This window comes from Juglans regia, chromosome 14, assembly GCF_001411555.2.
Source record: "Juglans regia cultivar Chandler chromosome 14, Walnut 2.0, whole genome shotgun sequence".
NCBI lineage: Eukaryota > Viridiplantae > Streptophyta > Magnoliopsida > Fagales > Juglandaceae > Juglans > Juglans regia.
Window position 1 is genome coordinate 10,310,197 of NC_049914.1, and position 16,693 is coordinate 10,326,889.

Consider the following 16,693-nt stretch of genomic DNA (forward strand, 5'->3'; position numbering starts at 1 on the left):
TTGATAAGAGTCCCATTATGTTGAGGAAGGGAAAGGATAAACACGAAGTGAAAAATATAGAGGTTCTTCGTCCATCCTTTAAAGAGATAAGGGTTTGGACTCTGGATAGACTGAACAGTAACGATATTGTTGGAAAGTGATCATGCGGCCGGGCTGCTTCCTCTCAAAGTCCATCACATCTTTTTGTGGAGATAACATGATCTGAATCAAAACAGTAACAATTTCTGCATTATTGTCTTTCGTAGCTTCTATATCTTCTGGCATGTAAATGAACAAGTACTGAAGATTCCATAACTTCAACTACTCCTTGAACATGTTTTCCAATTCTACTATTTAATATTTAATACAATGAATAATTTATATTTCTAAATAGTTTTTATAAGATCTTGCTAAATTGAGGCATAAAATTTACAATGAAGTCTCATTTTAAATTGTTGTGTTAAATATAAATTCCAAAACTTTTATTTAAAGATTTTAAATAAAGCTTCATTTTATGAAAAATTTTGAAAAATATTCTATATAATAATTTATATTTTATTATATTATAATTAATAATGAATCACTTAAATTTTGTCTTAGGTCTCAATTTGTATTGAGCCGGCATTGTGACACCTTTTGCAACATAAGAATGAACAATAAGGCCTGGTTTGTTTTAACAAAACATTTCATCTTATTTAATCATTATAAATTTATCAAACTTTCAAATAAAATATAATAAATAATTCAATTTTTTCAAATTTTAAAAGAAAAATAATAATATTTTATTCAACTTTTATCTCATCTTATGTCATTTCATCTGTGTAATCAAACGAGACCTAAACAACCATGCATTACTAATTTTTCAAAAAACTACATATTCGGATATATTTTTCCAGCTTCAATATTAAAAGGGTCTTAAGAATAATCTTGATATGACCGTCGATGATGAGCAGATGGCGATGCATTATTTGGATTTATCTGAGGATATATATGTTAAAACTAATATGCAATGTGTCTTGACTGTGGATGGGAATTTGAAGGAAATAAAACTGTTATATGACGAGAAAGAACTAAATCATCAAGAAGTTGGAAAATGTAGAGCCTCGTCCTAAAACAAATATGAATATATATAAAACCTAAAGCAATATCAATGGGTGTTGATTATACATGATGGTGGAAATGAATGACTTCAATGAAAACAATTGTTCTTTCTTTTCAATGAACACAAATGGCTAAATTCTAATTCTTGATTATTACTACAATATTATTGGCTACCATTTCGCTTTATCATAATTTTTTTTTAAAAAAAATTACGGTATCTTAATTTTATTAATAGTCCTTACTTTTAGTGGAAAATATAGTAATTACATATACGTATGTGGTCCTCAGAGAAAGAGACTGAGTTGGTAACTAAAATACCATAATTCTATCCCATTTGTTACAATCCCATTAGAAATCAAAAGGATCATTTCTTTATTTGGTTGGAACTGTACTCATCAGCTTACCTTTATCTAAAAATAATGCAAGATAGATGATCCTATAGAAGGTGACAAGGGTTTTGTTGTCTGGTTATCATCATAGTACGCCTCATTGAACTAATTATGCAGTGTGTCAATCGTACGTACAACCACCACCGCAAGGTAATGCAGAGATCAATAGAAACAGACACAGAGAAAAGGTTAAAGAACAGGTCAACGAGACGAACCAAGCTCGATTTATAATGACCAAAAACTAAAAGATGACTACGATCTGGTGATGGTGTTGGTCCCATTATCTATGGCTTCTTTCTCCTATTCATTGATATACAATTAATGCATGCTAGCAGCTTGGCGGTAGTGGTGAATCTCTTCCCATCGCTATCTGATGGAAACTACAGATATTTAGCGTAACATGGAAGGTATATATATATTTAATCGGGATGGCTGAAGACTTCAGCCTGAAGTCCCAGCCAATTGTAAATTTCCACCACATACTTCGACCTAACTATGACCCATCAGCCTAGCTAGGCACCCCAACTCCACCTAACGTACCACCATCTCACTTCTGATTGGTCTTGTCAAATGACAAGATGAAACTAAGCAAATTAAAAAAACAAAAAAATCCTGTCGAACAAACCTCATGTTATTCATTGCTATTGCTTGGCCAGAAGAGAGAGAATATATTTAAAAGAAAAGGTTACAATTGCCTTGTTTTGGAGCTGATTGGATTACTTTCCTGTATCTAATTTGTTTTACAAATAATTAAGTTGTAGTTGTTTTTTGTTTTCGCTTAATAATTAAATACAAAAAGTAAGGAGGAATTGATGAAGATTAGAAATCGACACTCTCTATTTATATGTTACCATAATATAGAAAACTCCCCATGAGGTCCCATACCTAATGTGCTTAATGACCACAGCTTGATAAAAAACTGAGATCAGTAGTATGTAATTGGAAATAATTTCATAGAATGATCGATCCTTTTTGGAAAGGATAGAGATTCTTTAGAATTTGAGAGGAAAACAAGTAAAGTGAGCCTATTTATTATATTGTTTGATTTCATCGCATGTTTATAATTTTACCTATTCGATGTTTTGCTAGATAATCTTAAACTTTAATTTTACCTTTTCGATCCACTACAATAAATTTAGCCATTTTCCACGAGTTTTTCCCCAAGGACTACGATGGTGGAAAATATCTATCTAACCGAAAAAAAACTACTTTTTGTAGCTTAACTATATTGTCGCAAAAAATATTGACAGAAATGACATGTATATGGCGTTTTTTAACATTTTACGACAACTTTTGCCTGTCTCTAAAAGAAAGAGTCATATTTATGGTGACAAGAAAACTGCCAGAAAAATATCAATTTAAAAATCCCAATTCAATTCTCCCTCTGATTTATTCTCCCCCAGCCCGATAAGCTTGGTGAGTTAACTGTCGCCCCTTCCATATCGTCGCCACCTCATTTGCAAAATCTCCACTTTTGTAATCTCTCTCTCTCTCTCTCTCTCTCTCTCTCTCTCTATGTGTGTGTGTGTGTTAAGAACCCTAGGTTGGAACTGAAGTGATGAAGTCGAAGTGGGAAGGGGTTCTGAGTTCAACAGGTCGAAGTGAAAAGATTTGAAGTCTTCTAGATTGGGAACGGCATCGTTGAAGATGGAAGAAATGCAAGAATAAGTTAGGGACTCAAAGCTCACTGTTTTGGGAGTGGAGAGCTGCTGTTGTTTAGCCTTTTTTAATTAAGCAACTACCGTTTATTTCATAAGTGTAAAATGCAACATTTGGGGAGTTGTTACAAACGATGCACTTTAGTTACTATTATTTCCACTACTGCTTTGTGTGTAAGTTTATCAAAGTGGCAAAAGTTAGTTATGGGAATGAGGGATATAGGAGAGAAGGGGAGATGAAAAAAAGGGGTCAAGAATCTTCTTGTATCTAGAAACAATTTGGAGGAAAGGACACATCAAATGTTCCCAACGTGACAATGCAATTTCCCCTTGAGGATTTTTATCAAACACCTATTTTGCATCCATTTACTTGTAGCTTATAGCATTTGGTTACTTGTGCCTTCACCATTTTACATCACAAGCAGACTGTAGTGTATCTACTGGAAAGGTTCTTAACAACTGGTATCGAGAGCAATTGATCCTCATGGCTAAAAACACCAGGGCCAACTAACAACAAGATGGCCTGCAACGTTAGGTGGATGGCTTAGCTGCAGATTACCAGCAGATCCGGGGGAGGATGGATCAAATAGATGAGCGCCTGGACCAGCTTATAGATCTGGTAACAACTCTTGTCACCAACCAAAATGCTAATAGAGACTTACAAGTTCCACAAGATAATAATTAATTTCAACAAAGGGATGCAGTACCAAGGGGGGTTTGTTTAGAATTTCCCCATTTTGATTGGGATAATCCATCGGGGTGGATATTAAAAGTTACAAAATACTTTGAATTTCATCAACTGCCACCTGCCCAACTTTGTTAATGGCCTCTTATTACATGGAGGGGGAGGCCCTTGTATGGTACCAAGATGCCATAGACTCGGGATAGTTTGATAATTGGGAAATCTTGATTCGCTCGATGTTGGTTCGCTTTGGACCAACATCTTACGATGACCTGATGGAGACCCTTACTCGGCTTAAACAGACAACATCGGTAGCAGCTTAAAGGGCCCAATTTGAAGCTCTCTCTAATAGGTTGAGGAGCCTTCTCGACCATCACAAACTAAACTGCTTTCTAAGTAGCCTCAAAGACAAAATCCGCTTGCCAATACGTATATTTAATCCCTTGACCTTATATGCAACTTTTAGGTTAACTCAAATTCAAGAGGAATACTTAACCAGCTCCAAAAAGTCACTTAGATGCTTTCCTAATAAAGGGGGAAGCCCAACTGGGGGTCTTTTAATAATTATGGTTCGGGTGAGGATGGAAACACTAGGGTGCAGAAATACAATTCACCTACTAAGAAGATTTCATCTATTTCTATAGATGAAAATAGGAGAAGGGGCCTATGGTTCTATTGTGAATAAAAATGGAACCCAAACCATATTTGTAAAAACTATCGTATTTATTTGTTACAAGGGTATGATGGAGTTGAAGAAGGTAGGGACGAAGAAGATACAGGGAGGGAGTTCGCTATGGAATGAGAGGCACTAGTTCAACAAGTAAATCTAGAACCCGAGATTTCACTTAATGCCTTCACAAGGACACCTAGTGCTAAAACAATGAGGCTGCATTGGACAATTGGAGGGAAGCAAGTGGTGATTCTTATTGACTCTAGGAGCACACTTAATTTCCTCAACCCCTTGGTTGCCAAAAAAATTAAGTTGGTAGTGGATGAGAAGCAAAAGATTGCTATGAGAATAGCAAGTGGATAGCTTATATACAGTGAGGGATATTGTACTACAGTCCATACAAAAATAAAAGGTACTTCTTTCAACTATCCTTATTATGTTTTATTTCTTAGTGGCTGTGATGTGGTGTTGGGGGTGAAGTGGTTGGAAACACTCGGCCTAATTATGTGGGATTTCACTAACCTCACAATGAAATTTATGTATGGTGGGAGGGGAGTTATTTTAGTGGGGCTAACTTTGAATGAGTTCACCTTAGAAGAGAGTAACAAGTCCTTGTTTAATTCGGTTAACAAGGGAAAATGGTTGTTGCATTTGTTGGAAGGGAAAGAGGAGGAAAATTCTGGTTGTTGGGGGGAAGTGGTGAAGAAATTGCTTATGAAATTTCAAGGGATCTTTGAAACTCCCAAGGGGTTACCTCCTTCATGTGCACATGATCACAAAATCACCCTCAATGAGGGCACTAAGCCAATTACAGCACGACCCTATCGATATCCTCATTACTAAAAAGAGGAAATCAAGGAAATGGTGGCTGAATTACTGGAATCAAGGGTGGTACAACCTAGTTCCAGCCCTTTTTCATCACCGGTGTTGTTAGTACGAAAATCATAAGAGTTGGAGGATGTGCGTCGACTATAGAGCACTTAATAAGGAAACCATAAAAGATAAATTTCTTATTCCAGTTATTGATGAATTATTAGACAAGTTGCATGGGTCAGTTGTGTTTTCCAAGTTGGATCTAAATTCTGGATACTACCAAATCCGGGTAATTCCTAAAGATGTGAAGAAACAGCCTTTAAGACTCACGATGGACACTATGAGTTCCTCATGATGCCCTTCGAGTTAACAAACGCACTGTCAACCTTCAAATGGACAACAAATGATGTGTTTCGGCCTTATTTGAGAAGATTTGTTCTAGTATTCTTCGATGATATACTAGTTTACAGCAAGGGTTGGGTTGAGCATTTGGGGCATTTGGAGAAGGTTTTAGAGGTGTTACACGAGCATGAGTGGTATGCTATGTTATCAAAATGTCAATTTGGAGTGGCTGAAATAGATTATTTGGGTCATGTGATAAGTGAGAAGGGCATGGTAGTTGATGTAAAGAAAAATGTTGCTATGTTAGAATAGCCCAAACCAGTTAATGTGAAGTCTTTGAGGGAATTTTTGGGGTTGACGGCAAAGTTTTGAATACTATACTAGACGTCATACCGGTCAAGGCACTGGAACGAAATATTTCGATACTGGTACCGTTTCGTGTACCGTTTCGGGATAGTCGATATATGAATATATAATATATAAATACATATATATAAATTATAAATAGCTTAGTCTGAATTGAGGGTCAAAAAATGAGCTTGTAGTTTGAAAAAATGAAAAAACAAATTAAAGGCCAAAATATCAGCCAGTACGAGCCAAAATACAAGACGGTATAGTCGAAATATCGGCTGGTATGGCCGGTGTTTGGGCCGATACGAAATATATGTAATACATGTACTGGACCAGTGGCCGAAACGATATATATCGGCCAGTACGGTACAATATTTAAAACAATGGTTGACGAGCTACTAGCGTAAATTCATCAAAGGTAACAAGGTCATTACAGCTCCCCTTACTCAAGAAAGATACTTTTTTGTTGACACTTGAGGCTATGGAAGCTTTTAATAGCCTAAAATTGGTTGTTACACAGCCACCCGTGCTACAACTTCTAAATTTTTTGCAGCCATTCACTATTGAGTGTGACGCTAGTGGGCAGGGGATGTGGCAGTGTTAATGCAAGCTGGACATCCATTAGCTTTCATGAGTAAGGCCCTAAAGGGAAAGACACTCTTTCTCTCAACTTATAAGAAAGAGCTTTTAGCCTTGGTAACAACTGTAAGGAAGTGGAGACCTTATTTGTTAGGCCAATCTTTTATTGTAAAAACCGATCAACAGGCATTAAAATTTATATTGGAACAAAGAGTTGAGAATGTAGCCCAACAAAAGTGGATCAGTTAATTGATGGAGTATGACTTCACTATTACTTATAAGCAAGGAAAGGAGAATGTAGTGGCAGATGCCCTATCATGGGTCGAGGATTAGGGTGCGAGCTAAGAAGCAGTTTTAGCCATGATTTCATTCCCTACGACTGATTGGGTGGAGGAATTAAGGGCCAGCTATGAGAATTCTGTTGAAATGCAAGAATTGGTGAAGAAATTGCAATAAAACATCAACCCTTTGAAGGGATATCAATTGTAGCAGGATTTAGTACTAAAAAAATGGAGGATTGTGGTTGTGGTTAAGTCTTCTTTTAAAAATAAGGTGCTGCAATATATACATGACAATCCTATGGCGGGGCACTCGGGATACTTGAAAACGTACCTAAGAGCCAAAATGGATTTTTTTTGGAGTGACATGAAGAAGGAAATCAAGAAGATGGTCTAGGAGTGTGTTGTTTGCCAAGCTGTGAAGTATGAAACCCTCCCCCCCCTAAAGGCCTCTTACAGCCCTTGTCTATTCCAAAGCAAGAGTGGGTGGACATTTCGATGGATTTTATTGAAGGGTTACCTATGTCCCAGGAGTTTAATGTTATATTGGTTGTGGTTGACCAATTCATTAAATTTGGTCACTTTATTCTACTATATCATCCCCATACAGATGCAACAGTGGTTAATCTATTCTTGAACCATGTCTTTAAGTTGCATGGTCTACCAAGGAATATTGTCACGGATAGGGATCCGATCTTTGTGAGTTTATTTTGGAGGGCTTTCTTTTCACTGAGGGATCTACCCTAAGTCACAGTTCAGCTTATCACCCTCAGTCTGATGGACAGATTGAGACCTTAAACAAATACCTGGAAAGCTATTTAAGGTGTTATGCAGGAGTGAAACCCCAGAGGTGGGTGCAATGGTTAGTGTTTGCAAAGTGGTGGTACAATACGTCATACCAAACCTTTACAAAAATGACCCCATTCGAGCCCTGTATAGTTATGCCCCCCCCACCACTACTAGCCTACATTAAGAGAACATCAGTAAACAACCAGGTTGACCAAACACTATAGACCTGAGACAAAGTGCTTCAAGTGCTCAAGGAAAACTTAGATCATGCAAGAAACAGAATGAAAGTTCAAGCAGATAAAAGGAGAATTGAAAGGCGCTTTGACATTGAGGACTAGGTTTACCTGCAGCTATAGCCTTATCGTCAGAAATCCATGGCCAACTGCAAGAACATGAAGCTTGCTCCTCGATTTTATGGTCCCTTCAAAGTTTTGTAGAGGATTGGAGAGGTTGCCCACCGTCTGGATCTATCGAAGGCTGGAGCCCAGATCCAACCCTTAGCCATTATTTCCTCCAATAGATGCACACGGCGAGGTCCAACCAGAGCCCGAACTTGTCGTTGACCGTCGCTTGAAACGCCAAGGGGATCAGGCCATTACTAAAGTTCTAGTCAAGTGTGTGGGTGCATCTGAAGATAACAACACTTGGAAGAAATTGTGGGAATTGCAACACCTTTACCCACACCTTGTGTGAAAGGTGCTGTGAAGAGGAAGGTAGCTGTTAGGAACCCTAGGTTGGAACTGAAGTAATGAAGTCAAAGTGGGAAGGGGTTCTAAGTTCAACAAGTCAAAGTGAAAAGGTTTGAAGTCTTTTAGACTGAGAACGGCGTCGTTGAAGATGGAAGAAATGCTAGAATAAGTTGGGGACTCAAAGCTCACTGTTTTGGGAGTAGAGAGCTGCTGTCGTTTAACTTTTTTTAATTAAGCAATTGTCGTTTATTTCATAAGTGTAAAACGCAACATTAAGAGAGTTGTTCCAAACGGTGCACTTTAGTTACTGTTATTTCCATTCTTACTTTGTGTGTAAGTTTATCAAAAGGGCAAGAGTTAGTTACAGGAAATAGGGATATATGAGAAAAAAGGATCAAGAATATTCTTGTATCTAGAAACAATTTAGAGAAAGGGACACCTCGAATGTTCCCAACGTGACAATACAATTTCCCCTTGAGGATTTTTATCAAATATCTACTTTGCATCCATTTCCTTGTAGCTTACAGCGTTTGGTTACTTGTTCCTTCACCATTTTACATCACAAGCAGACTGTAGTGTATCTACTAGGAAGGTTCTTAACACACACACACACACTTTCTCTATCTCTTCTCGATCTATGTCCGTTTCTATCACGTTCAATTGCAAAACTTGATTTCGTCACCAAACCCATGGCCCAATGCACCGTGCACCTTTCGATCACTTGTAAAAAATGAGCGTCACGATTCGCAGGCATTAACCAAAACGCTGTCATCATGTCCCGCTTCTAGCTTCTCTTCATGGGGACACCACCAGAAACAAGAAAAATGATTTACATCAGCCACTGTTTGGCATCAACCAAACAACACCTTACGTAGCATGAGCCAAACCACTCACCCCGAAGTCCCCCCTTCGAAATACTACTAGGGCTATGAGAGAGAGAGTTGATGAGAGAGAGATTGAGGATAGAGAGAGAGACTTGAGAAGAGAGAGAGCTGATGTGTGTGTGAGAGAGAGAGAGAGACCCGAGGAGCGAGAGTGAGAGAGCTGATGAGTGAGAGACCCGATGAGTGAGAGAGAGAGTTGATGAGAGAGAGTCATAGACGAGAGAGAGCTGATGAGAGAGAGAACATTTAAAAAAATAAAAAATAAAGTGTGTTTAGAGAGAGAAAAAAAAATAATGCCAACTAAGTTGTGAACAGTAACTGATTGTAGCAACACTCCAGAAACAAAGACAAGAACGCCGGCCTCGAGTTGTAGAGGGTCCTAGATGACTTCCCGTACGACGTCATCCCCAATGACCTGTCTATGCTTGCAAGTAGTCTCAATTGATCCTTCGTTGGGCTTTCTGTTCCAAACAGGTTGCAAAACTTTAGGGGTTTTCACTATGATTCAATTTCGAGTTTGCTTTGCTCTTTTGGTAATTTCTCTGTTTGATTCCAGAGCCTTTATCTTCAACACAATTATCTAATTCGGAATCCGATGGGTCCCGTATTCGGCTTGCTTATTGGTTTAAGGGCGGGTTGAAGGCTCTATGCAAAGAGTTTCTGATGAGGAATCTGATCAGTACTTTCATAGTTAGCAAGTAGGTTTATATCACCTCTTTATAATTTATTGAATACCTGCTTACCGCAAACATGAAGCATGTGCAATATTTTTCTCGTAAAAAAAGACTGATGCACATATGGTGTAATAATTTCATAAACAGTACTTAAACTGTAACAACAGTTCTTTTTAATTAAGAAAAGTTTGAGAAAGCCCTTTATGAGCAATAGAGGATTGCCAATTTTAGTATCATTATCCTTCCGTTGTGACTGTTTGTCATATTAACATGTTTCTTCATTTTCCCTTTTAAGTCAATTGAAATTTAGGGTTATTAAAATGGTATGGGAGATGCTTGTTATTATGGCTTCAAGGTGTTCAGGTAAAGGTGGGAGTCTTAAAATGAGTAAAACAAACTAAATTTAAAAAAGTAATTATAATGAGCAGAAAGTAAAAATAGGATGGTGGGTAGGTGAGTCGGTGAAAGAGGTCATTTGTAAGAGTAATCAAACTTGGACGGGGAGGGATCATTTCAGAAACTTCAAATTGTTTAAGAATGATGATATTTTCCTATTTTGCCATTTTCTTCTGGATTTATTTGACTCTGAAATTTCTTTTTCCTTCAAGTACATTCAACATCTGTGCATGAACATCTGTTTATATCAAAGTATATTTTTTCAAACTCACGTGTTTGAACTTGTACAATTCAAACAACTAAATATATTTCTTTGGGTATCTTTTCATGCTACTGACTTTGGAGTGTTCTTTGTTGTTTGCAAGTGAATCCAACAAGTCGAAAAAGTAAGATCGAGTCATGATATCTCAGGATGTTTGTACATTGTTCCAATACTTTACATATTGCTCCTCTGATTTGTTTCAACTTTCCAATTATTTTGGAACAAAAATTAGTGGAGTGGAGACAGGAAGGTTTTCTTAAATCTAGCTCCTCTGATTTGTGTTTACAGATAGCAGTTATATTTTCTTGATGCCACTCCTTTCTCCAATATCAATTCTTTTATCTTGTCCGTCATCTCTCATGACACAATTGTCTGCTACTTTTAATTTGGTTGGTTAGAGCATATTTCATTTTAGAGATATTCTACTTTTTCTGTTTGTGAATTGATGTGCGTGTTCCAGCTCCTTGTCTGCTTGGATGCATTTGAAGGAATTAGAGGGGAGTGATCACCATTGCTCCCACGAATAGACCAGATATTCTAGATCCAGCACTTGTGAGACCTGGGCGGTTTGATCAGAAAATATATATATCCCCAAGCTTGGCCTTATCAGTCGTATTGAAATTTTGAAGGTATTGGTTACTACTGTGGTGTGGCAAGGTTGCCATTTTTGGTTGGTGCAGAGCTTAACATAGTTGATGTTGCTGCTATCAATATGATACGTGATGGAAGAACTGAAGTAAGTAGTTCTGGAAATAGATATCTGAAATTGCTTTTCCTGAGGAAAAATGCATGCAAAAAAGTTTACATGTTATTAGGAACAAAGAGCATTTGCATGGTTTAAATGAGGGTCTAATTGGCCAAAGTTTTACATCTCATTTAGCAGTCTTTTGAAGAAAGAGTTACGTGGCAGCAACATGGATGGAATTAGCGAACACTTGGTGAGATAGTGGGTAATATTAATACCCACCAGTACCTCTCGCAATAATTGGTTCTATTCCCACGAGGAGTAACGACAGTAAATGTGCTTTTGTGGCAAGCTTAGTAGGCTATTGCCACGAGATTTGTTGTTAAAAGTATTTCTCACGACTTGAATTTTTTATAAGATAAAATATTTTTTGCGATAGACTTGTATTCCATGAGCCTTCCACGAATAAAATTGATGGGAATAGAATTTTTCTCAAAAAATGATGTTTTTGTGCCACCAAAAGTCAGTACCTTTATTAATGATTCATTGTTTATGACTAAATGAATAAAGAAATAATATACTTTATTCCCCCCCCGGGGCAAAAGATCATGAGGAGGGTTTCATCAGTTAATTAGATCATTTATTTATATAGTACTACGTACTAGGTGGAGTATTAGTATTGAATTGATCATCTTATTTTTTAAATTTTGATTAATATGTAATTTTTTTATATTTAATTAATCATTCAAAACTTGAAGTCTATATTAGATTAGTCATCACACTTTCTATAATAATAAAATTTTATTATTTTTATTATTTTTATTTTTTAATTAATTTTTATTTTATTTTTATAATCTTCAATAACTTTCAATAAATCATATTTATTTTTATTTTCACAATCTAACAATTTATAATATAATAATATAAAAAAATATTTTTAGACTTGTTATAGTTCTTTTCATACTTGAAAAGACGAATGGATTTATTGTAGCTTATAATTTAGATGAAAATAATTTAACTAATTTAATGTGAAGTAAATATAGATGATATTAATAAAAAGATATTTCACTAATCCAATACTAATGCTCTTGAGACCCCCATATATGTACCTTCTGTGTTCCACAATCCAAATATCCGACTTTCAAGCGAGAAAGTTGATCTTAAACATCATCGAATAAATTTAAGACCATAAAATAAATCAAACCCACTAAAAACGAAAAACTAGCTAGAATAAAAAAGGAAGATCTAGCAAAATAAAAAATAAGAGCATGCATGGAATCAGGTGTCTCCATGATCAACCGCATCAACCTTGGCAGTGCAAAACAACAACCGCCGGAAAAACGAGGACAAGGTGCCGCTTGAACGACCCTCCATGGCCGGCCTCCTGATCAACAAGCCAAACCGCCTCTTCCGAACAGCAGTACTAGTACTGTTTTCCTTGCCCTGATCTCTTCTAATACTATCGGCTGTGGCCACTCTTCTAGTAGTGCCGTTTTCCTTGCCCTGACCTCTGCTAATTCTATCGGCCATGGCAACTCTCTGCAGTACTCTGCCCAAGCACTTCTTGGTCTTTTCGGGGATACTACTCTTTTGTCTTGAAAACGTGTAGCTCCTCAAATACATTTGCCTACATGAAATGCTGTGCACCACTCTAGAATGAGCATGCGCCCCCGCCCCCCGGTTCTCTTTTGAGCTGATGGACTTCACGAACTCGGCGTCGGATTCCGGCCACTTGTAGAGGTTGGCATAGGTTAGTCGCATCGGGACGCGGGCATCTTCGACGCAGTCTGATTTGCAAACGGAGGCCATTGGCTTCCGGGGAGGATTAGCACTACGTACCGACGGTTTGGTTTGGTTTGGTTTGGCTTCGATCTGTTTGTAGGTTTGTATAGAAATAGAACTGAGAGAGAGACGTAGAGAGAGTTGGGACTCAGGAGTCAGGACTTTGTTGCGTGGGAAAACAGTGGTTGTATGCGTTTGGAAGTGTTAATATATTCAATGAATTAATATTTTAAATATTTTGCTCTCTTTTTTATTTTTTTTTTAGAGTTTCCAAGAATAAAAGAAAAGAAATTCATTGAAATTAAATCATGATCGTATAAATATTCTATGAAAATATATACACATGATTAATGGTTCAAAGTTCCAGCTGGAATATTGTTCAATTTACAAACCTAATAAGCATGCTTTAGATGAGAAGTTTGGATGCATCATTTTGTTTTTTTTTGTTTTTAAGGCCTAGTTTGTTTTCGTAACGATTATCAATTCATCTGATCTAATTATTATAAATTTTTTAAATTTTTATATAAAATAAAATAAAAAATTTAATTTTTTTAAATTTTAAAATAAAATAATATTAAAAATATATATTATAATAATATTTTATTTTAATTTTAATTTTAATCTCAATTCATCAGTTCTCTTTGATCTCATCTTAAAAACAATTAACACCTTAATCCCACGGTTGACTTGACATGTATTGTTATGTCCGTCATCATAATCATTAAAAAATTTGCACGTTTTTACAAATCCTACGAATGCAGAGTATCATTACTCTCAATGATATTACACGAATTTTCCATATATAATACTACGAAGATAATTTTTTTTATTGTCTCCACATAAATTATTAATATATATATATTATATATTTAAGAAGGAAAGAAAAAATAAATTTTGAGGATAATCTTGTAGCAAAGGATATTCACTGACCAGTTTGGATATCAAAACTATTTCAATCTATTTTATATCAACTTATCGTTATAATTTTTATAAATTTTAATATAAAATATAATAAATAATTTAATTTTTTAAATCTTAAAATAATAATAATATTAAAAAAATATTTTAATAATATTTTATTTAATTTTTAATTTTATCAAAAACTATCTCATCTCATCTTACTATCCAAACTTTAGAAATTAATATCATGTTATACTTATCTTCCCTAACAATAAAGGACGTTTTTACAGCAAAAATACACGATGATCATCAGCTCACTTCTACGTCAAAATTTCTATCACGTCTATCATGTGGAAGGGTAGTGCTCCAAGGACCAATAATCAACGAAGAAATTCAAATAAGAATAAATATAGATAGAAGTTATTATTAAAAATATCTATTTTATACATATGATGTGGTATTATATAGATTACATATTTTTCTAATTGAAGGTTAGAAACAATTAATTAAAAACTTTCATGTAGTGAATGTAAAGTATGCACTATTATAGTAACTTCTCTCTAACATTATTTATTCAAACAAATGTACTTTTATATTTTTGTCCTTTTTTAATCAATTTTTATATATCTTTAAATAACCTTTTTAAAAAAATACTAATTTATTAATATTTATTTTCTTAACTATTAAATAATAAAAAATAAAAAAATCAATCGATTACTTTTATAAATTATTTTCTAAATAGAAACTTGTGAAATGATTGCTTACCCTAAACCTAGTAAAGAAGTTGAATCAGTCTAACGCACGTACGATTTGTCTGTCACGACAAAGAAGAAAGAATAATGCTACTCTCACCACTCTTGGTCCCGCTCCCGGTCCCGTTATATTTTTTTAATTTTTTTAATATTTTTTTTTTTTTACTTAATGATTAAGTAAGTGTTTTTTAATGATATTATAATTTTTTTATTTTTTTTTAAAATATTTTATAGTGTTAAAAAAATACATGTATAAAAAAATAAAATAAAAAAACACTACATTTTGCATTGAGCGGGACCGGGAGCGGGACAGCCAGCGGGGGCTGTAGAGGCGTCCAAGAAGAAAACTTGAGGTAGTTTTTGTTCCTTGCGTTTATGATTTGTATATATACAAGCGGTTGGGCAATGTGCGAGGCCTATTTGTTCGATTGAAAAATAATTTATTTTATAAAATATAAATATGTTTTAAATTAAAAAAAAATGTAATTATAAGTAAAATAAGTAATATATAGAGAATTTTTTATAAATTCAATTTTTGTACCTAATAAGTGAAAAGAGATGTAGAGAATTTTTGTGATAGTGATAGTACTTCACTGTATAAATCGAAGCAATCCAACTGAAGAAAAAAAAATGAGAAGTGGTAAAATGAATGGTTGAATTTAAATCTTAAAAATTTTAATGTACCAGCAGCAGCCTTGTCCTTTAAAAAATAACACACGTAGACATCATATCCTTAGATATGATTTGGATCAATGTATTAATAGTAGTGACATTGTTTGTGAATAGTAATATATAAAATTATTTGGATTAAGATGTTTTATTTGATTTTAGAAAATGAGAGGAAAAAAGTTAAAATAAAAATATTATAAAAGTTAAAATATTATTGAAATATAATTTTTTAATGTAGTTTTTGTTTTAAATTTTAAAAAATTTATATTTAAGAAAATTGTAATGATTAGATTAACAAATTAAAAAATATTTTATATTTAAATAATATTTTAAAAATTATATAAAAGTTTCTAAAAACCTAAGAATCTATTAATCTCATTCTCAAACTCAATAATTTTGTTGGGGAAGAGATAGATTGTCAATTCCCTCCTGACCTAATGATGTTGTAAATTTTTTATTTTTTTTAAATGTTTATGATGATTAAAAAAATACATGAAAAAAAGAAAAGAAAAATAAAAAAATGAAATACACATTCATGACATATTTTCAGGTTACTTTTTTATTAGTTGTAGCAGTTCTCTTTAGTTAATTAAGAATATTATCATATTTAAATTATGTTAAAACTCTAATTATTTATATATTTATACTTTTTAAAAAATATTTAACAAAATTTCATTATTTATTTAATGATGAAATATTAGTATTTTATAAATGGCTTGGTTATTTTGAAATTAGTGGTACTTGTATAAAATCATGTATGGCGTAAGATTTTCTAATTGATAAAAAAAAGCACGTTTGCCACATCTGTCAAATTGAAGAAAAAAATAAAGTATAATTTCAAATATTAAAATAGTCTAATGTATAAGAATAAAATTATTATTTATTTATGTTCATCATTTATTATGAAATTTAAATTATATTAAAAATTCAAATTAATTAGATATTTTTTTTCTCTTAAAAATGTACAGTAAAATTTCATCATTTATTTAATGATAAAAAATTAGTATTTTATAAATTAAAATTGATTTTTAGTGTATGATATAATAAACAGTAATAGTATATGCGAAAAAAAATTGCGAAGAAAAAAAAAACTTCTTTATTGATCATTTAAAACTCAAAAATTAATATTTTTTCCACTTTTTCTTTCTTCCTCTCTCTCATTCCCTATGCACGATTGCGGTATTACGTCGCACATTGGCATTCACACAGACCAAAAAAAAAAATGTTGATTTAAATTTACTGTTCATGATGAACAGTAATGAACAGTAACGTTATAGGCGCTTTTAAGTAATAGGCAGATATATATATTTATCCAAACACCATACGTATCGGTAGTGTCACCGAGAGCAAGACTGATACGTTTGGATAG

At 34.1% G+C, this 16,693-nt stretch overlaps 1 protein-coding gene across 1 annotated transcript; it reads right to left on the minus strand.

Moving 5' to 3' along the window:
- Positions 1-12,499: 12,499 nt before the first annotated feature.
- Positions 12,500-13,030, minus strand: LOC108993954. The gene has a single exon (XM_018969020.1). The coding sequence runs from the start codon at positions 13,028-13,030 to the stop codon at positions 12,500-12,502; it is 531 nt and encodes a 176-aa protein (XP_018824565.1).
- Positions 13,031-16,693: the final 3,663 nt, after the last annotated feature.

Bases quoted from the DNA above. Each gene is read 5' to 3' on its own strand.
- LOC108993954 (XM_018969020.1), bottom strand. From the start codon at position 13,030: ATGGCCTCCGTTTGCAAATCAGACTGCGTCGAAGATGCCCGCGTCCCG.